Source organism: Lolium perenne, chromosome 3 (genome assembly GCF_019359855.2).
Source record: "Lolium perenne isolate Kyuss_39 chromosome 3, Kyuss_2.0, whole genome shotgun sequence".
Classification (NCBI taxonomy): Eukaryota; Viridiplantae; Streptophyta; class Magnoliopsida; order Poales; family Poaceae; genus Lolium; species Lolium perenne.
In genome coordinates, this window is record NC_067246.2 from 138,688,444 (window position 1) to 138,714,845 (window position 26,402).

At 43.5% G+C, this 26,402-nt stretch overlaps 2 protein-coding genes across 2 annotated transcripts; both read right to left on the reverse strand.

Annotated features, from left to right (window-relative positions):
- Window positions 1–871: 871 nt before the first annotated feature.
- LOC127342575 (tubulin beta-4 chain) lies at window positions 872–4,455 on the reverse strand. The gene is made up of 4 exons (XM_051368548.2): window positions 4,368–4,455; window positions 3,476–3,879; window positions 2,424–2,693; window positions 872–1,755 (listed from the first exon to the last, which is right to left on the reverse strand). Exons 2-4 carry the CDS (start codon window positions 3,867–3,869, stop codon window positions 1,079–1,081), a joined length of 1,341 nt encoding a protein of 446 aa, XP_051224508.1. The 5' UTR covers window positions 3,870–3,879; window positions 4,368–4,455; the 3' UTR covers window positions 872–1,078.
- A 15,422-nt stretch (window positions 4,456–19,877) lies between these two features.
- On the reverse strand, window positions 19,878–24,920 carry LOC127342578 (uncharacterized). The gene is made up of 4 exons (XM_051368550.2): window positions 24,228–24,920; window positions 22,441–22,604; window positions 20,760–22,262; window positions 19,878–20,580 (listed from the first exon to the last, which is right to left on the reverse strand). Exons 1-3 carry the CDS (start codon window positions 24,802–24,804, stop codon window positions 21,174–21,176), a joined length of 1,830 nt encoding a protein of 609 aa, XP_051224510.1. The 5' UTR covers window positions 24,805–24,920; the 3' UTR covers window positions 19,878–20,580; window positions 20,760–21,173.
- Window positions 24,921–26,402: the final 1,482 nt, after the last annotated feature.

Here is a 26,402-nt window from a genome sequence, read left to right on the forward strand (position 1 = left end):
GGATCCGTGGCATCCATCCCGTTGCGGGGCTCCTCCGATGGCTCCCGGTGGCGGGGCTCCACCGAGGGAGCCGCGTGAGGTTGGGCTGTAGCGTGCGTGGCCGGAGCAGCGGCGGTGTGCGTGACCGGAGCAGCAGCGGTCGGTGGAGGTAGAGAAGATGAAGTCATGGAGGAGAGGATAAGGCTGTTTTTTTTTCCTGTAAGGGGTGGTGCGACGCGGGGGAGGCAGCCCGCACAATCGGTCAGATCCGACGGACGCGCACCCGGAGGTTGGCCTGCGGGTGATCCCCAGAGGGATTGGATCATTTTCCTACTGGAAACCACTCGTCAAATGTATGATGCTAGCTCAAGAAATTATTTTCCAGCTACCATGTAAGCAGTGGCAGAGCGTGACTGCAAAGAAAGCAGCATGGGCTAAACAGCCACATAGCCCATGGAATCTTCTCTAGCCTGGGCTAGAGGAAGCAAACTGGACCAAGTAGTGATGAATATTTACATGGTGCAAGCTGGACCATGGTCCATGCGTATGTAACCTGGGGTGTGTTTTGCATTTTCCAAAGACACCAGGCCCTGTTGTCCTCCATTATCCAAGACGCACCGCCCCTGTATACAAGAACCAACAGAGCAGCCTTTTCGAACAGGGGCTACATTCAGAGTTCTCACAAAATCAAAAACCAAAAAACTTCATATAGTCAATGTTGTATTATACCAGTGCATACATAGACTCAGCAAAAATAACAAAAGCACCAGGTATTTTTGAAAAATAAAATACTTTGATTTCAAAGTTAAAAAAATTTGAGCCCCTGCTTCAAAGTGATTTTTTTTTTTTGCACCAACACTACTCTTCACGCATTTCAATTTTCAAAGAAAACTGCAAGAAGGTGCAAATACTCTTCCATATATGCGACAGCAATACAGATAAGGCAGAAAACATGTCCCGTCTGGTAGCCGTAGTAAGCTACCACGGCGGTACTACATACTCAACATATAGGCATAGCATAACCAAACACATACGGCAGCTTAAAACGGCAGATTCAGAGGGTAATTATACAACAGGCAATCCGGCAGCTTCAACCACTTTACTCATCCTGGATCGCCTCCTCCTCATCCTCATACTCACCCTCCTCATCTGCTGTCGCATCCTGATACTGCTGGTACTCGGAGACCAGGTCGTTCATGTTGCTCTCAGCTTCAGTGAACTCCATCTCGTCCATGCCCTCACCTGTGTACCAATGCAAGAAAGCCTTCCTCCTGAACATAGCCGTGAACTGCTCGCTCACACGGCGGAACATCTCCTGGATGGAGGTCGAGTTGCCGACAAAGGTGGAGGACATGGAGAGGCCACGCGGAGGGATGTCGCAGACGCTGGACTTGACGTTGTGCGGGATCCACTCCACAAAGTATGACGAGTTCTTGTTCTGCACATTGATCATCTGCTCGTCAACCTCCTTGGTGCTCATCTTCCCACGGAACATAGCAGAGGCTGTCAAGTAACGACCGTGGCGCGGGTCAGCAGCGCACATCATGTTCTTCGAGTCCCACATTTGCTGAGTGAGCTCAGGAACGGTGAGGGCACGATACATCTGGGAGCCACGGGAGGTGAGTGGCGCAAAGCCAACCATGAAGAAGTGAAGCCTTGGGAACGGGATCAAGTTGACTGCAAGCTTCCGGAGATCAGAGTTCAGCTGTCCTGGGAAACGAAGGCAGCATGTGACACCGCTCATTGTCGCACTGATCAAGTGGTTCAGGTCTCCAACTGTTGGGTTCAAAGATAGGCCAAGTCAGTTAAGATGTAAAGATTCTGCAATCAGTATAACTGTGACACGAGCTAATTTTGTATTTCTAAAGTTTGATGCCATCAAGACAACTAGAAGGGCAATAATGTGTGAAACGGGAAATATACTTGTTTAACGTGTACAGATGGGTGCAATAGACAGCAAGGACAACCAGATAAAAACAAATTAGCATGTGAGGCATAGTACTCATTGTTGCACTGATCAATTGATTCATTCAGAGACAAGTGCAAGTCAGTGAAAGGGGAATATTCAACAAAAGCCAATTTTGTGTTTCTAAAGTGAGATGCCATCAAGCAAACTACAATGACAATATTTTCTCAAATTAACTGTATGATGTGTACTGTTAGTTGCAATAGACAGAAAAAAGAGAGCAAGGACAACCAGATGAAAACAAATTAGCATGTGCTCCTAGATGTGTAGGACAAACTAAAATGATACTGATACAGCTGAGCTGCATAAGAAACGTTACATCTACGGGTCTACTAAAGCAAGCCAGTGCTGAAATTGAGCTAACAGATGCGATTCTGAACATTTGGGCAAAATTCAAAGGAGTAATATTCTACGGCATGATAATATAACATAAGTAAGAAAGCAGGTTACGAAATCATCTGAATATGAATGAACTTACAGCTGGGAGTGGTCAGCTTCAGGGTACGGAAGCAGATGTCATAAAGCGCCTCATTGTCAAGAACCATACACTCATCGGCATTCTCAACCAATTGATGGACAGAGAGTGTAGCGTTATAGGGTTCAACAACTGTGTCTGAGACCTTTGGTGAAGGGAAGACAGAAAATGTGAGCATCATCCTGTCAGGGTACTCCTCCCTGATCTTGGAGATCAAGAGTGTGCCCATTCCAGATCCAGTTCCTCCTCCCAGGGAATGGCAAACTTGGAAACCTGATCACAGAAACAGTAATAAAATTGAGAACCAGATTATAGGTGTCCATAAGTTGTCACAAACACACTATGGTAATTTAACTAAGCAGCTTCTGGATTGTACCAAAAATTATATCGGAATGGTAAGCATCTGCATTAAAACTAGAAACAGTAAAGCTGATCATTTGCATGCCAACAGAAAAGGATTCTGAGTCCAACAGTGATCAAGAAAACGAACTGATCAACACCTATGACTGATCTCATTCCCAAGCCTGGACTCCTGACAGATCTTTATATTAGAAAAATATGACCAAGCCAATTACACCATTCAAATTTGCACGATTTCGTAATTACACCGACCAAGACTAAATGTTCCGTGAGTCTGGACAATTTTAAGGCGCAAATCATTGTGTGCACTAAATCTAGAAGTCATGTAATTGGACTTTAAGAGACTTAACAGTGTGAAGGTATGCACTTCCAGTTTGCTAGATGCAGAACAGATAAAGACAGTGGAAAGTTCCTTTTTACAGCGTCGAAGGCGAACAACATAATGAATAATACTACAGATTATAGTTTAATAAGATCGAGATGACATGCTAACCAGAAACCGATGCATCCACCATACCAGCTAACAAAAAGGTACTTCTACAAATAGAAAGACAGCATACATAAAGCTAAATAAATCATCACATGATTCGATCCTCCAAATATTCTAGAAGCAACAGAGCAGATCTAGCACATATCATAGGAGTCGCACATGCATAGTTCACACAGAACAGTGTCGAGGGGAGAAAGAAATCGACCTTGGAGGCAGTCGCAGTTCTCCGCCTCCTTCCTGACGACATCCATCACGGAGTCGATGAGCTCGGCTCCCTCGGTGTAGTGGCCCTTGGCCCAGTTGTTTCCTGCGCCGGACTGGCCGAAGACGAAGTTGTCGGGGCGGAAGATCTGGCCGTAGGGCCCGGTGCGGACGCTGTCCATGGTGCCCGGCTCGAGGTCCATGAGCACGGCCCGGGGCACGAAGCGGCCGCAGGAGGCCTCATTGTAGTAGACGTTGACGCGCTCGAGCTGGAGGTCGGCGGTGCCGACGTAGCGGCCGGTGGGGTCGATGCCGTGCTCGTCGCAGACCACCTCCCAGAACTTGGAGCCGATCTGGTTCCCGCACTGGCCGCCCTGGATGTGCAGGATCTCCCTCATGGCTGCTTTCCTGTAGGTGGAAAGGGAGCAGCGGGTGAGCTGTTAATGTGCAGGAAAACGATGGGAAACAAGATCTGGGACGAAAAAAATCACTGCAGAATTCTGAATTACTTTGTACTCAAAGATTGAGCTGAGAGCGCCTCAAAGCTAAAGAGGAATCTGAAAAACACCTAAATTCTCATTCCGATCCAGAAAATAAAACCATATAAACCTTCAATATCCCCTAAATGGAGGCCAAAACAAGCAGAAACCTGAGGCTAAACCATAATACGGAGATCCCCACAGATTAATGTTCAACCTAGCCGCACCATCCTCAAATCGTGCCACAAAATCACCCAATCATCACGCTATCTCCAACCAAAATTGAACAACAGAACGAAACGAAAATTTACCCAAAATCTCCTACCGCCCACCCAAAATCCTCCGCTGCAACACCAATCAAACCGGAAAACCAACAAATACAGAACCAAAATCGGTGGAAACTCGTCGCCTCATTACCTCAGTCAGAGAAGAGAGCAGGCCGTCGCGATGAGAGTGGGGGCAGAGCGGAAATGCAAACGAACGCGAGAAATTACCCTAGAAAGGAAGCGGGCTTTATAGGCAGCCCGGGGGCTAGGGCGTCGCATCGGAGGGCCGAGACGCGTTGCTCCGCCAGCGACAGCAGACGGCCACCACGGGCCGTCGGATCGCTCCCATCGGACGGACGCCCGCGTCCGCTTCGAAAACGGCCCGTTGGGAGGGGTTTGCATTTTGAACTTTCACGGGTGTCCGTTTGCTGGCCACCGCGAAATGGCAGCTTTGCCCCTATAAACGCAACAGGACGGAACGGAGGTTCTGCTCTGACCTAAATGCCCTCAGCGAGTTTGTTTACTTCTGCCGGCTGTCAGTTTGTTTGCTTGCCTGCAATTAATAACAACCGTCTATTTACATTAATGTAAATATATATATACAGAAGATCCTTCTGGATACTACCAAAAACAATGTGCAAAGACAGCTGCCCTAAAAAAAGTATATACTAGAAAGAAACCTCCACTACTAGGAAAAGGCCTATAGCTGCCAGCGGTCGGTGCACCAAGTTTTGACCGCGCCGGTGGTAAATACTACCGACGCACCATGTTTCGACCGCACCGGAGATTGCCCAAGACCGCCGGCGCAGCATAAATTTAGTGCGCCGAGGATAAAGTTAGAAGAGGTTCAGGCCATATCAAACAATCGAGCTCCTCTTACCCCCGGTACGCATCTATGGTGGTGCGCCGGTCGCCGGTGGTAAACAATGTACCACCAGCACACCACCATGGAGGCACGCCAGGGGTAAGGGGAGCACATATTTTCTCTCCACACCCCTCCCCAGGGACGCCTTTTCCAGTTTTGAAAAAGATAAAAGAAAATGATAAAAATTTCAAAAAATTAAATCCTTCGAGATGCCCATGTATTATGCCATCTAGTTTTAATGAAAATTTGAAAACATGAATTTCGATATATTATGCAAAATAGCGTCATGTTTTGGTAAAACGGGATTTCTGGTTGCATACGACCTCCGATGAAAAACTATTTTATATCAAAATCTATCTACGACCTGTTTGGACAAAAAATGGATTCGTCAAATTTAAAACAGAAACGAGACTTTTTTAAGCTTTTAGATTTTAGTAAAAAAATAAAAAAAATACCCCCGGCGCACCGCTGTATTAGGTGCGCCGGTGGTAACCCTAGACTATATATTCAAGGCCGGCCCTCCTGCCTCTTCTCCTTCCTCACTTCTCTCCCTTCTCCTATTTCCCTCTTCCTCTTCTCCTTGTAATCCTCACCAATGGCCTCCTCCTCCTAATATGGTAACCTCCTCCACCTCCACCTCCGACCTTCTCATTCTCCCTCTCCTCCTCCTCCTCCTCCTCCTCCTCCTCCTCCACCTCCACCTCCGGCCTTCTCCTCCTCCCCCTCCTCCACCTCCACCTCCGGCCTTCTCCTCCTCCTCCTAAATCACCACCTCCGGTCTCCCTCCACCACCTCATCCTAAACCACCACCTCCGGCCTCATCCTCCTCCTCCTCCTCCTACTCCTACTCCTACACCTGCGCAACAATGACAACAAGAAGGCGCACGACCACCATTTTCGAGGACGAACACGAGATAGATGAAACCGAGCTAGATCTAGATGCCATTTTTTTGAATTTTGAAAAAAAATATACCGTCGGCGCACCAGGCTTGGTGCGACGGGGATAATTCATGTTACTGATGGGGCACCAGGTGGTGAGCCGGCGGTAACTCATTACCACCGGCGTGTTTCCACCGGCGGGCTCTGGTGAGCCGGCGGTAGCTTTTTTTGGTGCACCGGCAATAAGGTTTTTCCTAATAGTGCCCATACAAAGAATAGAGCAACAAAGTCCTTTAAGAGGTCCCTGCACGTGGGTGGATCCAGCGTCCCTCTAGCCCGGTGACATAGGCATCTCGGATGGGCCTGTCGAATAAGGTACCCGAGGATAATTGAAGGCCCACGACCTGAAGTCTATGAAGCTCGGAAGCCCAATAAGTACCGATATGGAAAATAGAGATAGATTAGGAATAACAGACTTGTGTCAATACGGGAAGGACTCAAATAAGTCTCCCGGACTTTGTAACTTGTACGATACGAAACCTCGGCTCCACTTCCTATATAAAGGGAAGCCGAGGGAGAAAGAAAGGATCGACTCATTGCCAACACAAACCCTAGTTTTTCATAGTCGAGCACCTCTTTCGGCTGAACCTTCGTGATCTACTTGCCCTCTACTTTCGATACATAGTTACCTAGTCCTTATGACCATGAGATCATGTAAATCACTTATACCGGAAAGGTACTTTGATTACATCAAACGCCACTGCGTAAATGGGTGGTTATAAAGGTGGGATTAAGTATCCGGAAAGTATGAGTTGAGGCATATGGATCAACAGTGGGATTTGTCCATCCCGATGACGGATAGATATACTCTGGGCCCTCTCGGTGGAATATCGTCTAATGTCTTGCAAGCATATGAATAAGTTCATAAGAGACCACATACCACGGTACGAGTAAAGAGTACTTGTCAGGAGACGAGGTTGAACAAGGTATAGAGTGATACCGATGATCAAACCTCGGACAAGTAAAATATTGCGTGACAAAGGGAATTGGTATCGTATGTGAATGGTTCATTCGATCACTAAAGTCATCGTTGAATATGTGGGAGCCATTATGGATCTCCAGATCCCGCTATTGGTTATTGGTCGGAGAGAGTACTCAACCATGTCCGCATAGTTCGCGAACCGTAGGGTGACACACTTAAGGTTTGATGTTGAAATGGTAGAACTTGAATATGGAATGGAGTTCGAAGTTTTGTTCGAAGTCCCGGATGGGATCCCGGACATCGCGAGGAGTTCCGGAATGGTCCGAAGAATAAGATTCATATGTAGGAAGTCATTTTATGAGTTTGAAAATGATCCGGTGCATTTATGGAAGGTGCTAGAAGGTTCTAGAATCTTCCGGAAGAAATTCACTTTGGAAGGCGGAGTCCCGAAGGGACTCCACCACCATGGCCGGCCAACCCTAGGGGGTGGAGTCCCAGGTGGACTCCACCTATGGTGGCCGGCCACCCCCTCCCAAGGGAAGGTGGGAATCCCACCTCTAGTGGGAGTCCTAGCTTGGGTAGGTTTCATGTCATATGGAAGGTTTTGGTTTGGGGTCTTATTCGAAGACTTCTAGACCAACTCTTGGGTGTTCCACCTATATAATGAGGGCCAAGGGGAGGGGGCCGGCCACCCTAACACCACAAGGTGGCCGCACCCCTCAAGTGGCCGGCGCCCCCCTCTCCCCAAACCCTAGCCGCCCCACTCCTCCTTCTCTCCCGCACGCTTAGCGAAGCTCCGCCGGAGAATTCCACCACCACCGTCACCACGCCGTCGTGCTGCCGGATTCAAGAGGAGCTACTACTTCCGCTGCCCGCTGGAACGGGGAGGTGGACGTCGACTTCATCAACACCGAACGTGTGACCGAGTACGGAGGTGCTGCCCGTTCGTGGCACCGTGATCAAGATCTTCTACGCGCTTTTGCAAGCGGCAAGTGATCGTCTACCGCAGCAATAAGAGCCTACTCTTATAGGCTTTGGAAATCTTCAAGGGTGAGTCTCGATCATCCCCTCGTTGCTCCCGTCTTCTAGATTGCATCTTGGCTTGGATTGCGTTCTCGCGGTAGGAAATTTTTTGTTTTCTATGCAACGAATCCCTACAGTGGTATCAGAGCCGTGTCTATGCATAGATGGTTGCACGAGTAGAACACAATGGTTTTGTGGGCGTTGATGCTCTTGTTGTCTTTAGTTTGAGTACTTTGCATCTTTGTGGCATAGTGGGATGAAGCGGCCCGGACTAACTTTACATGACCGCGTTCATGAGACTTGTTCCTCGTTCGACATGCAACTTGTATTGCATAAGAGGCTTTGCGGGTGTCTGTCTCTCCTACTATAGTGAAGATTCAATTTACTCTTCTATTGACAACACTAGTATCACCGTTGTGGTTCATGTTCGTAGGTAGTTAAATCTTTCTCGAAAACCCTAAACCACGTAAAATATGCAAACCAAATTAGAGACGTCTAACTTGTTTTTGCAGGGTTTGGTGATATGATATGGCCATAATGTGATGATGAATATGTATGAGATGATCATTATTGTATTGTGGCAACCGGCAGGAGCCTTATGGTTGTCTTTAAATTTCATGTTGAGTAGTATTTCAAAGTAGTTGTAATAGTTGCTACATGAGGTGAACAACCATGAAGACGGCGCCATGGACCTTGACGCTACGCCGATGATGATGGAGATCATGCCCGAAAATGATAGAGATCATGTCCATTCTTTGGAGATGAAGATCAAAGGCGCAAAGACAAAAGGGCCATATCATATCACATATGAACTGCATGTGATGTTAATCCTTTTATGCATCTTATTTTGCTTAGATCGCGACGGTAGCATTATAAGATGATCCCTCACATTAATATCAAGATAATAAAGTGTTCTCCCCTCGTATGCACCGTTGTACGGTTAAATCGTTTGAAGCATCTCGTGATGATCGGATGTGATAGACTCAACGTTCACATACAACGGGTGTAAGCCATGTTGCACACGCGGAATACTTGGGTTTGCTTGACGAGCCTAGCATGTACAGACATGGCCTCGGGACAACGGAAACCGAAAGGTTGAACACGAGTCATATGGATGATATGATCAACATGTTGATGTTCACCATTGAAGCTACATCATCTCACGTGATGATCGGTTTTGGTGTAGTGGATTTGGATCGTGTACCACTTAACAACTATGAGGGATGTTGTATTAAGTGGGAGTTCATTAGTAATTAGATTAAAACATGAACTAATTATCATAAACATAATCTGAGTAGTATTTTGAATTAATTTTGTAGTATTGGCATCCGTTTTATACCATGCGCTAGTCTTGTTATTGAGATAGAAATACTGTTAAAATCTGACAAGAAACTTTACGGATTGGTACCGTATTGTTAAAGAATCAAGAATTAATTAAGTCCTATTGCAAAAAATTTAGTAAACCTCACATTGTTGATTCAAAGAGCTATGGTTTCAATTAGTACCTAAAGTTATCTTGTCTCCGTGAAACTTGAAGTTCAAATTTGTTTAAAAAGTAAGGAGCTGAAAATTTAGTTTTCAGAAATAATCAAGGTATGAGATATATGTGATATCTAAGACCTTATTGCAAGATGATAGAATATAATTTGGTGAGACTACATAAACTCATAAGTTTTATGGGAATGTACGAAGGTTGAAGACGCAAGGCGTCCCAATCCTCCAACTATTGGGGCACTAATAATATTCGCATATCCATGAAGTTATCATTCTTAGTATGCACCGTTGCTAAGACTCGTCGTTTCGAAGTATCACGTGATGATCGGGTGTGATAGATTCTACGTGTGCATACAACGGGTGCAAGCCAGATTTGCACATGCGAATACCAAGGTTAAAACTTTACGAGCCTAGCATGTATAGACATGGTCTCGGAAAATCGTCATGATATAATGGATAAAATTATGAGTGAAATTGTTCATCATATTACAAAGTTACTAATAGTGAAATCTGAAACACTTGTCATATGATGATCAACTTAAAGTAAGAACCTCAAGGTTATCGGTATTTGACCAACAAACCTAGAAGTTAACAATGTTAAAGTGTTTTTCTGAATAATGAGGAAAGCTAAAAGAGAAACTGCAAAAGATATTTTGGCAAAAAGAAAAGAAAAGACTAGAAAGTCTAGCTCAGATGTATATAAAAGATATACATGTTATGGATGTATTCCTCGTTTGGCAACACAATGAAATTCTTGGGTATTTGTACCATATTGGTTGGTATGAAGTGTCATACAAAACAACGCAATACAAGAATACAATGGCCTAAGTGACTGACAAGGAATATGATAGGAATGCACGTCTGGAACAAAAATAAAGTGTTATTATGTTCATTGTTGGCATTCTATCTAGCCCTTAGAATTTATAATAAATAACTTAATAATTGTTATTTTGCTCTTGTCAAATAAAAACAATGAGTTGTTCAAATTATGACATTACTCCATGTACGATGGATAAGTTATTATAAATTTTAATGGTGAAACACACATACATAACACTGACGCTAAAATGCCATAAGGCAAATGATTTGAATTCCACTTATTTGTGGAACCGCCATTTAGGTCATGTTAGAAAGGAACGCATGAAGGAACTCCATGCAAATGGATTTTTGGAGTCATTTGATTTTTTGAATCGTTTGGCGCTTGCAAATCTTTTCTAAAGAGAATGACTAAAATACCGTTCATAGGCCAAGAGTTGAACGGGCAACTAACTTAGTGAAAACATACATGATGATGTATGTGGCTCACTAGGCATAGTTGTGTGCGGGAGATTCTTCTACTTCATGAAAACTTCCAACAATGAATTGAGCATATATATGTGGATATATTTGATAAGGAAGAAGTTTGAAACATTTGAATGGATTCAAATAAATTTCAGCATGAAGTGGAAATCATCGTAATAGAAAAGTCAAATATCTATGATTGGATCATTGGGAAAATATTTGAATTACGAGTTTTAGCGAACATCTAAGAGAGTTATGAAATTGTTCTACAACTCACATTTCTTGAAGTATCATAGTGATGATGAAGTATCCAAGAGATGTATCCAAACCTTGTTGGGTCAATGATGAGATAAAATATTAATGCCATTATAATTTTTGTGGATTATGCTTTAGAGACTACCGCTTTTACACTAAATAGAGCATCATCATGATCCTTTGAAATGACACCATACAAGTTATGGCATGGGTATAAACCCTAATAGTCCTTTCTTTAAATTTTGGTCTAAGAGTTTACAACCAAAAACGAATAAATGTCTTTGTTGGTTATCCCAAAGAATTGATTGGGAATTCTTTCCACTATGAAATAAAAGACAAAAGTGTTTGTCAATGTTTCTTATTTTCAAGAAATTGTTTTCTAGCGAAGTATTTGAGTGGGAGGACAATAGAACTTGATATGGTTTATGAACCTGAGCATAATGATCAGAGTAGCGCAGCATCGGAAATGGTTCCGGAAGCAGCCACAACGATCATGGCTTCCATGACTACAAAGTGTTTTAGCCATGGAGATCGAAGTACTTATTGAACCTTGTAGGTGTGGTTTACTTTGTGATCAAATAAATGATTTGTGGACAAAGGATTGATTTTGAACAATGATAAACCAACTACGAACAAAGAAGTTATGATGGGCCCTGACTCCGTTAAAATGGCTATACGCCATGAAATCCAAGATAGATGAATACTTTTTGAAAGTAAATGGATCTATAAAATTGATGGACTTGGATGAAATATCCTTGAAGAAGCTCGACTTGTCGAAAAATTGTTTACGACAAAATTCAAAGAGTTGACTACGATAAGATTAGATCTTCCGTAGCAATGCTTATGGTCTATGTGGATTATTCTAGTAATCACTACATATTTCTTTTATGAGATATGATAGTAGGATGGCAAAATACATTACTTATCAGAAGTATGTATTAAAGGTGTATACAAGATACAACCAAGAGTTTTGCTGGTCCATGGGATACTAGATAGGTGTACAAACTTCAATTGGATGAAGTGAGTATCACGGAGTTGGAATCTTCACCAGATGAAATAGTCAAAGAGTTTTTGATTTCATCAGAGACGATGAAGAGACTTGCATTTGCAAGAAATTAAGTGGGAGCGCTGAGACATTTTTATAATACTTATGTAGATGACATATAGTTAGTTATAAATAATGTAATTATATACTTGATTAAAAGGTTTCATTGAAAATTAAACTTCAATGAAAGGATATGGACTGAAACATATTTAGTGTCAGGATCTATGAAGATAGATTGAAACACATAATAAGTTTAAGTCAAATACATAGAATGGATATTGAAGTAGTTCAATATAGAAATATTAAGAAAATGTTCTTATCATGTGAAGTTTTAACAAGACTTGAGTGTATCTGACACTAAATGAGTAAAAACACATAAGTGATTATAGATCACAAATGATATGTACACAATCAGATGTCATGTGCTCTTAAAAATGTTATGAGCATGTACCAGAATGATTCATGTGATGATCATTGAAAAACAGTAAAAATATTCTTGAATACTTAAGAAGAATCAAGGATATATATTTTTTTTTGTATGGAGAAATGACAAACAAATCGCTGTAAGGTGTTGCACCGATATTTGTTTTGTCACATATGAAAATAAAATTTCAATCTCAAATTAGACTAAGTGTCGTTTAAAAGGTAGCACAATGAGCTAGAAGTTGTCTATGCTAGATTTAGAAGAGTTCTAAATATTGTGACGGATTCTACAAAAGAAGGCAGAGTATGTCATTGTTTTGACAATGACAAAGGATGTTAAAGTTAAGAAGTTCTTTGAGAACTTGGTGTAGTTCCGACAGAGTTAGAACTTTGAAGCTATATTGTGTGTGACAATATTAGTGACATATTTCAGACCGCGAAATTAAGGTTCCACCAGAAGACCAAACATATTTAATGCTAACTCATTTGGAAAATGAGTGATGCGTTGAGACACAAATGAATTGCAAAATACATACGTTTCTGAGCATGTCAGATCCGTTGACTAAAACCTCTCCCGTGAGCAATACATGATAAAGCACCGGAAGACCAAGGTGTTATATCTTTACAAATGTAAACTAGATTATTGACTCTAGTGCAAGTGGGAGACTGTTGGAGATATGCCCAAGAGGCAATAATAAAATGGTTATTATAATATATCTTTAAGTTTATGATAATGTTTACATACCATGCTATAATTGTATTAACCGAAACATTGATACATGTGTGTTATGTGAACAACAAGGAGTCCCTAGTAAAGCCTCTTGTATAACTAGCTTGTTGATTAATAGATGATCATGGTTTCGTGATCATGAACATTGGATGTTATTAATAACAAGATTATGTCATTATATGAATGATGTAATGGACACACCCAAATTAAGCGTAGCATAAGATCACGTCATTAAGTTATTTGCTATAAGCTTTCGATACATAGTTACCTAGTCCTTATGACCATGAGATCATGTAAATCACTTATACCGGAAAGGTACTTTGATTACATCAAACGCCACTGCGTAAATGGGTGGTTATAAAGGTGGGATTAAGTATCCGGAAAGTATGAGTTGAGGCATATGGATCAACAGTGGGATTTGTCCATCCCGATGACGGATAGATATACTCTGGGCCCTCTCGGTGGAATGTCGTCTAATGTCTTGCAAGCATATGAATAAGTTCATAAGAGACCACATACCACGGTACGAGTAAAGAGTACTTGTCAGGAGACGAGGTTGAACAAGGTATAGAGTGATACCGATGATCAAACCTCGGACAAGTAAAATATCGCGTGACAAAGGGAATTGGTATCGTATGTGAATGGTTCATTCGATCACTAAAGTCATCGTTGAATATGTGAGAGCCATTATGGATCTCCAGATCCCGCTATTGGTTATTGGTCGGAGAGAGTACTCAACCATGTCCGCATAGTTCGCGAACCGTAGGGTGACACACTTAAGGTTTGATGTTCAAATGGTAGAACTTGAATATGGAATGGAGTTCGAAGTTTTGTTCGAAGTCCCGGATGGGATCCCGGACATCACGAGGAGTTCCGGAATGGTCCGGAGAATAAGATTCATATATAGGAAGTCATTTTATGAGTTTGAAAATGATCCGGTGCATTTATGGAAGGTGCGAGAAGGTTCTAGAATATTCCGGAAGAAAGTCACTTTGGAAGGCGGAGTCCCGAAGGGACTCCACCACCATGGCCGGCCAACCCTAGGGGGTGGAGTCCCAGGTGGACTCCACCTATGGTGGCCGGCCACCCCCTCCCAAGGGAAGGTGGGAATCCCACCTCTAGTGGGAGTCCTAGCTTGGGTAGGTTTCATGTCATATGGAAGGTTTTGGTTTGGGGTCTTATTCGAAGACTTGTAGACCAACTCTTGGGTGTTCCACCTATATAATGAGGGCCAAGGGGAGGGGGCCGGCCACCCTAACACCACAAGGTGGCCGCACCCCTCAAGTGGCCGGCGCCCCCCTCTCCCCAAACCCTAGCCGCCCCACTCCTCCTTCTCTCCCGCACGCTTAGCGAAGCTCCGCCGGAGAATTCCACCACCACCGTCACCACGCCGTCGTGCTTCCGGATTCAAGAGGAGCTACTACTTCCGCTGCCCGCTGGAACGGGGAGGTGGACGTCGACTTCATCAACACCGAACGTGTGACCGAGTACGGAGGTGCTGCCCGTTCGTGGCACCGTGATCAAGATCTTCTACGCGCTTTTGCAAGCGGCAAGTGATCATCTACCGCAGCAATAAGAGCCTACCCTTATAGGCTTTGGAAATCTTCAAGGGTGAGTCTCGATCATCCCCTCGTTGCTCCCGTCTTCTAGATTGCATCTTGGCTTGGATTGCGTTCTCGCGGTAGGAAATTTTTTGTTTTCTATGCAACGAATCCCTACACCTCCTCCTTGCCGTTTTGGTGGTGGAAGGGATGATGAGGGGTTTTTGTTCCTAGTTCATCTAGCTCCTTGGGAAATCAACAAAGTTGCACCTGTGTTTCGGAGCAAAATCCCAATAGTTGGGAGACATTCATTGTTGTCATGTTGTTGGCTCCTCTGGACGATAGGGTGGCCGCTCTGGTCATTGGTGTTGCATGTTATTCAAGTGTTCAATGATCAACGCCATGGTGTTCTCAACCTCTAGTCTGGCTAATGAGACGGAGGCCTCCTACTTCAACACGACTCCCATCGACCGCTTTATCCCAATTGATGTTGACCCCAGTGATGTTGGGTAGTTGTGGTTTGAACCTTCAGCACAAGAGTGGCGGAGAAGGACCCAAAGTGATCTACCTTTTCTTCCTAAGGTCATTTTTGTAAAACTAAAGGGCTATAGCATAATTTCTATTATTTGCAAGGTCCTCTATGTAATCTTTAAACCCATCAATGAGAGTTAACGAAATTTTCAGGTTCTTTGGGACCTTTTTCTATTAAAAAGAAGTTCTAGCGGTACCTTGTCAGTTTCACCGCTCATGCGAAATAAGTAGTAGTACCGGTTCAATTGCTAAAATATACCGCGGGCAGTTTTACCACGATCGATCTAGCGTGGGCTTCTCTAATAAGCTCACTGGAGCATCGATGTTATGGTGATTCATCTTCCTCTTCCTTGCCATTTTGGTGGTGGGAGGGATGATGAGAGGTTTTTGTTCCAAGTTCATCTAGCTCCTTGGGAAATCAACAAAGTTGCACCTGTGTTTCGGAGCAAAATCCCAATAGCTGGGAGATAATCATTGTTGTCATGTTGTTGGCTCCTCTGGACGATAGGGTGCCGCTCTGGTCTTGGTGTTGCATGTTATTCAAGTGTTCAATGGTCAGCGCCATGGTGTTCTCAACCTCTAGTCTGGCTAATGAGACGGAGGCCTCCTACTTCAACACAGCTCCCATCGACCGCTTTATCCCAATTGATGTTGACCCAAGTGATGTTGGGTGGTCGTGGTTTGAAGCTTCAGCACAAGAGTAGCGGAGAAGGACCCAAAGTGATCTACCTTTTCTTCCTAAGGTCATTTTTGTAAAACTAAAGGGCTATAGCATAACTTCTATTATTTGCAAGGTCCTCTATGTAATCTTTAAACCCATCAATGAGAGTTAACGAAATTTTCAGGTTCTTTGGGACCTTTTTCTATTAAAAAGAAGTTCTAGCGGTACCTTGTCATTTTCACCGCTCATGCGAAATAGGAAGTAGTACCGGTTCAATTGCTAAAATATACCGCGGGCAGTTTTACCACGGTCGATCTAGCGTGGGCTTCTCTAATAAGCTCACTGGAGCATCGATGTTATGGTGATATGGTGATTCATCTTCCTCTTCCTTGCCGTTTTGGTGGTGGAAGGGATGATGAGAGGTTTTTGTTCCTAGTTCATCTAGCTCCTTGCGAAATCAACAAAGTTGCACCTATGTTTCCAAGCAAAATCCCAATAGCTGGGAGATAATCATTGTTGTCATGTTGTTGGCTCCTCTAGACGATAGGGTGCCGCTTTGGTCTTTGGTGTTGCATGTTATTCAAGTGTTCAATGGTCAGCGCCATGGTGTTCTCAACCTCTAGTCCGGCTACCGAGATGGAGGCCTCCTAATTCAACACAGCTCCCATCGACCGCTTTATCCCAAATGATGTTGACCCAAGTCACCCAAGTGATGTTGGGTGGTCGTGGTTTGAAGCTTCAGCACAAGAGTGGCGGAGAAGGACCCAAAGTGATCTACCTTTTCTTCATAAGGTCATTTATGTAAAACTAAAGGGCTATAGCATAATTTCTATTATTTGCAAGGTCCTCTATGTAATCTTTAAACCCATCACTGAGAGTTAACGAAATTTTCAGGTTCTTTGGGACTTTTTTCTATTAAAAAGAAGTTCTAGCCTACCCCCACAAACCATTGGACGGACAACTACAAACTTAACTTATTTTTGGATGGCTCGGATGAAAAGCATCTCATTATAGCTCATGCTTTCTATATTAGTATAGAAAATTTATGTAATAATCCTGCATTGAGATTTCCCTTGAAGAAAGTCCAATGGTTTACCAAGTCCTGAAGGAGGGCCGACAGGTCATTTCTCCTTGGCACATTGAGGCCTTGTTTACTTCTCTCGTATTTTTCTTCCCAATAGGTATGGGGATGGGAGGGGATTTGGTGTTCACCCAATCCCCTCAAATACCCTTCCCCAAAAATACACTAGTATGATGTAGAGTTTTTGATTTAGGCAAAAAATGTGGGATAAAAGGGGATGGGAGGGGATATTTCGGGATTACGTCGTTCAAAACCGGAGAAGTAAACGGACTAGTGGGGATTTTCCGGGATACGAAATAATCCCCTCTCATCCCCATAAATACCCTAGAAGTAAACAAGGGCTGAAGTGACAAAGTTGGCGATTTATACTGGGTAGAGCAGAAGCTGGAGCATCCATTTGGCTTGTTCATTACTTCATTGTAGTCAAGGAGCAGATTTGACCATACAGCACAAGTGGATGAGCTTGTTCCCAAGTTTATTTTATCAGCCGGCGTCCGGCCCGCGACATTGTCATCCGCTGTCACATGAAAACAAACACTAACATCTACTAGTGGTACATGGCTACATGCACTCCCGATCGTAGCACGTAACCACCATGTGCATGTTGGAAGGCCGGTCATGGAAAGTTTTCCTTTTTGTGGATAGTTTTTTTTTTTTGGAGAAGTTTCAGTTCACACATTTTACACTGGTTTGCTTGGCATACGTTGTAAACGCCTGACATGGTGTGTGTGTGTATATATGGCGTGCTAATTGAGTTTCCGGTGTGTTGAAACCGTCCTGACAATATTCAGGATACATAACCGAGATATATTCATGTCATGTGACACGCATATATGGATTATAACTTGTTAGGCGAGCACCTCTAAAATTTCCAGCCAGGGTGGTACTGACCAGTAAGTTCACCTCGATCATTCACAACACCCATGGCATGAGATCCAGATCAGAGGGTGCGAGGCTGGCTGGGCTATTCTCGACCTCACACCCTATAATGCATCAGCTTGTCACTTCGCTCGCCGACACCATCACAAGCCATCCCTCCTGGCACTGTCTGCACGCCCACGGTACGAGCCAAGATCCCCCCGTCCTGCCCAAACACAAAACGGTGCCCCGCAACGTGTCACCGGTACTCCGCTGTCTTTGCTTGCCTTTGCGTGTTCATTAGCTCCGCCGTATCTTCTCCCCTCAGTCTCAGTGGCTCAGTCCGATCTACTACACGCATGTGCCATCTTCTCAGCAGCTTTCGCGGGAGTATCGTTTACGCATGGTCCATGAATTGAACTTGGGGGCAAAAACTGTTGCGGTGACAATTAGGCCACGAGCACCTCACATGTATTGCATCGCGGCTGGCGATTGCCATCTGCATCTGCATCTACACCTCACTCACTACTGCCTCTTCGGAAGCGGATACGGTTGGTCGCTACCCATCGATCTCATCTCCCGTGCCCGAACAAGATGTAGCTTGCGGTTAGTCGTTGTACCGTCCACGACCAATAATTCATGCTGCACTTCTTTTTTCCTGAGGTGAGATCTTCCTATGTGTGGCAGCAGTGTCACTGTTATATTGGCTGGTAATTGACATACCAGGGCGGGGACCTGAGCAAACCAAGCCTTAATTACCCGTCAAAGGTTAGATCCGCCGCTTCTTCAGTTTGATTGCACCCTGACACGGACACATCGGAAGGAACAGTACCCTAAACATTGGATCCTGCATTCCATCGGAGCTTCAGAGAGCGCTCTACAGCCTCTACTGTACAACCATGTGCTTCATGGCATGGCGACTCTCACCACCGCCGTCGTTGTGGGTGCACGAGGAACAACCGGACGAGCCTGGCTTTCTATCGCCACCGGCTTATTATCGCCGGAGAGAAACATGTGAGCGCTGGCCCGAGCCGTAGTTGCGGAAGCAATTAATCTGTGAGGATGCTCTGATCCCGACCCGGTTGAAAGGACCGGGTTCACCTGCCGATCGCGTTGCATCTGCGGCACAGCCGTCGCCTTGCCGACAGTCCAGATCCATTTCCTAGAAAGAGAGTGCCCACACTCGGCAGTGCTTACTGCTACGTCGACTGCAATGGCTGCCCTGTTGTGAACTTGTGATTGTAGGTACTCGTTTTAGTTCAGGATAACGAGCCCAGCTGGCTGAACCCCCAACTTGCCATTCTTGTGCTCATCGGCTCACATGAGTTGAGTGTAGGTTTAGTTGACTATAGCATTTTCGTTGAAGACAGGAAAAAAAATGGCTCAAGATCAAAGGACATAAAGCATTACTGATAGAACCTCAACTGCAACTATATCGGAATGAAAGAAATTTATACGAATCGGGCAAGAGTTTCCTCGCCAGATATCAGTGCATACATAAATGTACCAGATACACAACTTTCAACACAATTTCCATGAATGACTCGGTAATGTTAAACTCCTTTTTTTCGATAAAGAGTAATGTTAGATTCTTGACCACAACCATCATTTATTCAATCACAATTATGCTATGGAAGTATGGAGGGCCAAGAATACACAGTGAGATGACACAGACAAATGAGTTCGGTTGTACTTGTACATCATCTATCGCATGGTATCCAAGGGCTACTGGCAAGTCACCATTGTTTCTGTGCTCAGCCCAGCCCTGACAGTACCCCTGACAAGACTGCCATGAGAGTCCAAGGGCATCATAGTTCTAAGGTGGCGTGATTAAGATTTGCATAAGGAGATTGCTCGCATCTATTTATTGTTTGGTAGACCTAATTAGTTGACATGTCCTTTCACATGACGAAGCAGACAGCTGTTCTCCTTATAATAATAATAAAAGGTCTGAAAAAGGCTCTTTTTACAACAATAACAAATGCAGCTAATCTTAAAGGTGATAGAAGCACTTCACGAGTTTAAGATCATAAATAGGATAGCAAAATGGCTGTCTTTAACAATACATGCTAGGAATAATATCATAATAGATGCCCCTAATTAGGCGTGTCCCTAGGGCCTTAGGCCATAGTAGGTGCTTGCCACTTCGCTCTGCCCAAGTGTGTGGAGATGCTGCTACCAGACAGGGCTACGCAATAAGCAAACCAAGAGACAAAGGATTGGCAAGTAATCATGATTGAGTTGTTGACTACAATTTAATAAAATCCATGGGAATAAGGTAGCATGCAGAACAGACATCACACTCATGTGGCCATCTCACCCTGTAATGATACATTGGTATATAGTTTTTAAGTTTTTATATGCAAGGATGCACAAGGAACAATTTGGATGTCATCATCCATGCTCCACTTTGTCACACCTACATGCTTAGCTTGCATTCCAAGTTGGATCCAGTCCAGTGACAGGTAATCCTACCTCTTTCAAGTGGAAGAACATTGCGCTACTAGGAATTTTCAGCTGTATAGTTGGGAAGTCTCTTCCGATGATGCATGTCCATCGTATCTGCCAGTAAAATTTGTCTAACCACTTTACAGTTGAATATCCTTTACCTTGCTGATATTGCGTCTGCACCACCAACCGCATCAGCCAGTTTGCCTTCAGATACACACTTGCTATATCTCTTTCATTTGCAAGTGGTCAAGAAACTCTGGTTACCTAAAAAGACACGAGCATTACTTTAGGCAAACTAATCATACTGCGAAAAACAAAACAAGCACAAGCAAACTTCTGGCAGTATTTCACTGCAGCTGCCCACAAGTAAATCACTTGCAATACAGAAAACATTGTTGTTACGGAACTAGAATACATAGTTAGTTGTTACAGTAGATTCATACCAAGTTCAGTCTTCAAGGTCTGAGGCCTGTCATGATTGTAGTTGAGATGCTGATATAACAGGGAGCACATCAGGAAACATTCTTCTCCAGAACATTCCCATTGAATGGGAACTAGCAGCATATATAACTGAATACTTCAACCTCACCAAACAATCAGAATGATCAGCACCTCAAGACCTCATAGGTACTGAATATATGTGTCTCCAAAGACCAGCAGTAATCAACATCAAAAGCTATTGAAGGCCACAAACATTACAAAGAAATAACCGATGCATCCAAAGATAAGTTGCTCCCAAGATTTCTTGGATAAGTGTCAGGGCAGGGCAGGTCCAAGTCTCATAAATACTTGATATTACCATCGATCCGTTAATGGGGTCAAATGTTAACAAAAGAACATGCATCAGATAACAAAGGCTACTTCTGCTTTTGGCTACAAACAACAGCACTACAAGATGAATCTGAGTCAGTTAACCACAAATTCACATTTTGGAGCTGCCTTTGAACTAAATCTGAAGCCATATTGTGAGGCCAGGAAAGCATTTTACTTTGACCATCTGACAGTGATCTATTAGACATGTTAGGCCCTAATTCCATAACCATGATCTCCTCATTCAGTTTCCCCAGCTTCACACCACCATTGCTTTGCAACACTTCCGTAAGTACGTGAACAAAATTCACATGTTTCAGGGAAGCAACAAAATCACTTTTTGGAGATATCACACTATCTGCTACTTTTGATATAATACGGTCATTCCATGCTTTTCTCGAGCCTTGTGAGCTTCTTATAAACATCAAATCCACTGACTCTGCAATAAAAAAGTCGACTGATTGATCTGATGGTTCAGCCAACTTACTGCCAAGTGAAATCACATTTGCATCTAGTACCCATAGACTGTAACCCAGATCCAAGCAATATTGTATCACATAAGCTTTAGCCAAAATTTCCATAACAGAACCATCAGAATTCATAGAACTACTCATTTTGCTGCTGCGCAACAACTCAGTAGCATCAATGACAGCATGCCCTCTATGAGCAAGGTCATCCAGAAACTCCGAATTGTCACCAAGGAAAATGTGATTCCGCGTGCCTGCCTTCTCAAGATGGCAAATGAGGTTTCTCACAATCCTCTGTTCCACTGAATACAAACTTATGAGTAAAACATTATTTTCTAGTTGCACAGACTTGAGCACAGAACCAAGTTCACTAAATTTCCTAACAGCCCTTCCTGGAAGAACTTCAGCAAAGCAAAAATCGTACCATTTTAGCTCTTTGAGAGGTTGCAATTGCCATATATTGAAATTGAGATTATTCTGATCTAACAGTGTAGAATCTGGTCCAACACTTCTTCCATAGTTGACACCTGCATCCCTATGAGAGATGCTGAGGGCCCTTTCCTTCAGGAAGTTTGTGTAGATGTTGAAGTATCCACGTGAGTGGACAAATTTAATGAACCAAGGGGTCCATATTCTCTCACCCATCTTTTTGTACCATCCTGTAGTTTTCTGCAGAGGATGAAAGTGGAACAACAATTACTAACAATCAAACAAATCCAACAGGACATAGACATCAAAATAATCCAAACAAAACTAATCCACTAAACATAATACGTAGGTTAGTTGATATTTATGTAATGCATAAACTGAAGAAGCACACTGTAATGTAATTAAGAAGAGAGTTTACCATGCCTTGGAGAATAGGTTTGATTCCTTTGGCTTTTTGTTCATCGTACCACAATCGAAATTCTTTCCATGGTTTGGGGAACAAAAGTTGTCCCCATGTACCAACCATCTGGTACAAGAATAGCCTAGTTTCACTGTCCAGCTCTATCTTGTTTCCATGTTTACCTATTTAGTTCAAAGTCAACTAGTAAATAACTGAACAACTGCTAGTACTTAATGTAATAACTAATAACTATGAAAGTAATGTTCGGCAGTGGGGATTTTGGTTAGGATTTGGTTTAGTTTAAAGCTCTCTTAACTCTAAAATCGACTGTAATGCCAAATCCAAATTATGCTATAACACAACATAACCATTAGATCAAACATATGTTTTGATTAGACACCTTTTAGTTCGAAGGAAGTTATTTTGATGAAAAGGCGTCTGCATGACAACCTTTGGAGATTATAAATAGTCTGAGAACACATTTACTAGTGCTAATAAAAGAAATTATCATCAAACAAATCCACAGCGAAGTGTGGCTGATAATACTAGCTTAAACTGAACCTCAAGCCAATCCTCATCATCTAATACACAGCCGAAAGAACTCGTTTGATAACTCACACTCAGTGCAAGTTTCATTCAGATTCATACAAATTTAATTATAAAATACGAGTAATAAGAAAACAGTGAAGATATAATAAGTACTGCAAGTTCACCTCAAAGTCTAACTGTTATGTATTTTACCTAAGATAGTTTAGGGCTTTATGCCCACATGATATGACATTGCACAAATGACAAAGTGAATCTAGGGACAATGATCACATCTCCATATTCCCAAGCCAAACCTTCACAATATGGGAAATTAAGAATTGAAGACCCAACTGTAGTCACCCAAAACAAATGAGACAACTACACCAGAAGAAAGACTAGCCCTAGCATTTTCTTTACGGGAAATTAAGAATTGAAGATCCATATAAAAGGAAGGTCAACAAAACCTAGAAAGAAGGAAAACAACAATAATGGGATTCCGAGAATCCCAAAGCTCCTATGCACTCCAGCTACCAAGCCAATTACAAAACAACGAGACCTGCCAGGACTAGCCCTTGGCTGGTGTTGTTTTATAGGAGCAACAACCATGAGCACCCACCGAGACCAAGACTCAAACCTGGGTGGGCAGCGTGCGCACCCACACCGCTTGCTAACAGATCAAAGCTCCGTTGTCCAAGCCAATTACACAGAGCTCTAGCAACTCAATGCACATTCTATCTTTTAGCAGGCAGAAAAGAGTTTATTAGCACAACTCTACAAGAAATTTCTGAATCAATGCTTACAAGGCCAGCTTGTGGAGGGGCTAATGAAGAAACTGGTAAGCTGCCCATAGCTGATACACGAGATGACAGCAGAGAAATAGCAGCATCTAATCCAGTTTATCTTATCTATCTTTTAAAACTCTAGCAAGAACTAACTGGTTCGGTGTTCATGGATTTAGCATCACAAATTTCAAATAAGACAATGAACTTCATTATTACCCGAAAACCTCTTTGATCTCGGGAGCTCCAAGGGATAGATCATGATAACGCAAGGCAAAACACCCCGCCCCCATGTAATAGTGTTCTAACCAACCCAAGGGTCCTAAAAATATACTCCCAATTGGGCATTAAGCCAGAGGACGGTCTATCCAGCTTAGCAACCACATTTACACAAATGCATTAAGCAGCAAGATGGTCTATCCAGCTTAGCAACCACATTTGTGCAGCAAATCATGCATTCAGGGATGCATTGACACTGCTTACTAAGTAAGGTCTGACCTGCGACGAATCGGGGGCGCTGCAGCGACGCGCCGAAGATGTAGGGACTGTAGTTGTCCCTGTCGTAGTAGTAGGTCATGACGACCCGCTTGAGGAACCTGTAGTAGAGCGGCGAGACCTGGAGGTCGTCCTCGACGACGAAGGCGAACTCGTCGTCGGAGCCGGGCCACCACGCCTCGATCCACTGCGCCTGGAGCCCCGCGTTGGCCGCGCGGTAGTGGACGCGCTTCTCCCCGTGCGGCCAGCGGAAGGCGTCGAGCGCGTGGAGGATCTCGTGGGACGCGGCGAGGGACGAGTTGGGCGGGCGGTGGTCGAGGAGGACGTGCAGCGCGACGCGGTCGCCGTCGTAGTCGGCGGCGGCCAGGGAGCGGAGGCAGCGGAGGAGCGGGGCGGGGCGGTCGTAGGCGAGGAGCTTGATGAGGAGCGAGAAGCGGCGGGGATCCGGAGCAGGGCCGGTGGCGGGGAGCGGAGGCGCCGGGTAGGAGGAGCGGCGGAGGAGGAGGAAGGCGGAGAGGGAGACGGGGAAGAGGAGGAGGAGGAGGGGCAGCGGGAGGGAGCGGCGGCGAGGCAGCGCCATTGGGTTTGGGAGCGACGCCGTGGCAGTGGTGGTGGAGAACTGGAGATCGCCGGAGTCGAGAGAGAGAAAGCAGTGGGCCGAGGTGTGAAGTGAGGTTTTGGGTTTCGGTAGGGATTGGGCTTCGAGCCTTGGACGAAGATGCTCCGCTGGGCTTCCTGGGACCAGCCACTATGGGCGAGTTTGGTTGCGCATGGTCTTTTTTTTTCGGTTTTCGGATTTTGGGTCTCCACCTGCGGAGCTCCTATACACCGACCAGATCGGTGCGCACGGGTGCCGAGTGCCGCCCATTGGCGTGTGTTAATACGGCGCGCTCCCTAATAGGATGACCTGGCCGCCGCCCATTAATTGTGATAGTTTTGGTTCTTCCGGTTTTAGGAATAATCCAGAAGTTTTGGTTGGTTTTTTTCGTTTTTTTCTCTCATGTTCTTTCACGCTTTTCTTAGGTTTTTTTGTTTACTCTCTTTTTCTTTTCTTTTTCTTTTTCTTCCTTTTGTGATTGAATTTATTTAATATTTTCTAAATTTTTAATATTTTTTAAATATGAACATTTTTAAGTAGAAAATTTGTAAACAAAAGAAATTTGAAATTTCTTTTTGGAAATTTTTAGTTTAAATTCTTAAAAAACTTTTAAATGAACAAAACATGAACAAAAAAATTTAAATAAATTTTCAGTTTGATTTTTTTTCAGATATGAACATTTTTGTTCCTTCCAAGGGAGATACATCATCGTTTATTTTTTTATCAATAAGGTATAACTATGTTCATACTCATTTATGTTGATGACATTATAGTGACAAGCTCATCAGCTATCTCAACCTTGCTACACAATTTAGGTAATGAGTATGCTCTTAAGGATCTTGGAGATCTACATGTTTTCTGGGGTAGAATGATTTGATCTTGAATGAAGACAAATATGCTCTGGATATTTATTTACTCGAGTTGGCATGAAGGATTGTACATCATGTCCTACACTTCTCTCTGTTAATGATGCATTATCCTTGCATGATTATCCTTGCATGATGGCTCTCCTCTTGGCTCTGAGGACAGTACCCACTACGGAGCATTGTTAGAGCTTTAACATTGACTCGACCTGACATATCATTTTCAGTTAATAAGGTGTGTCAAGTTTTCATGCTTATACTACCACTCACTAGATAGTGGTTAAACAGATATCACTGTATATTCATGGTATACACAAAGTTGGACTTACTTTTGTGAAGTCCTCCTCTAAACTGTTTAGTGCTATTTCAAATGCAGATTGGGCAGGTGAAGGTGAACGGTTTAATGGTGGTTTTGCCATTTTCTTTGGTCCCAATCTCATATCCTGAAGTGCTAGGAAACAACCACATGTGTCTCGATCCAGCACCGAAGCAGAATACAAAGCACTGGAATGAAAATGTTGAACTGTTCTGGGTTGAAGCCCTTATACGAGGGCTTGATGTTTCGCTTAAGGAAAAACCATGTTTATCGTGTGATAATTTTTGTGCCACTTTTTGTATGTCAATCCTGTTTTCCATGCCCGCCCCAAACATATTGATATACACTTTTATTTTGTTTAAGAAAGAGTTGCTAGCAAACAAGTTTTATCTCTAGTAAAG

Coding starts and splice junctions, on each gene's coding strand:
- LOC127342578 (XM_051368550.2), bottom strand. CDS start 24,804: ATGGCGCTGCCTCGCCGCCGCTCCCTCCCGCTGCCCCTCCTCCTCCTC. Junction 22,605..24,227: donor GCGCCCCCGATTCGTCGCAG/GTCAGACCTTAC, acceptor TGAACTAAATAG/GTAAACATGGAAACAAGATA. Junction 22,263..22,440: donor AACCTATTCTCCAAGGCATG/GTAAACTCTCTT, acceptor CATCCTCTGCAG/AAAACTACAGGATGGTACAA.
- LOC127342575 (XM_051368548.2), bottom strand. CDS start 3,869: ATGAGGGAGATCCTGCACATCCAGGGCGGCCAGTGCGGGAACCAGATC. Junction 2,694..3,475: donor GAACTGCGACTGCCTCCAAG/GTCGATTTCTTT, acceptor TTCTGTGATCAG/GTTTCCAAGTTTGCCATTCC. Junction 1,756..2,423: donor GAAGCTGACCACTCCCAGCT/GTAAGTTCATTC, acceptor TGAACCCAACAG/TTGGAGACCTGAACCACTTG.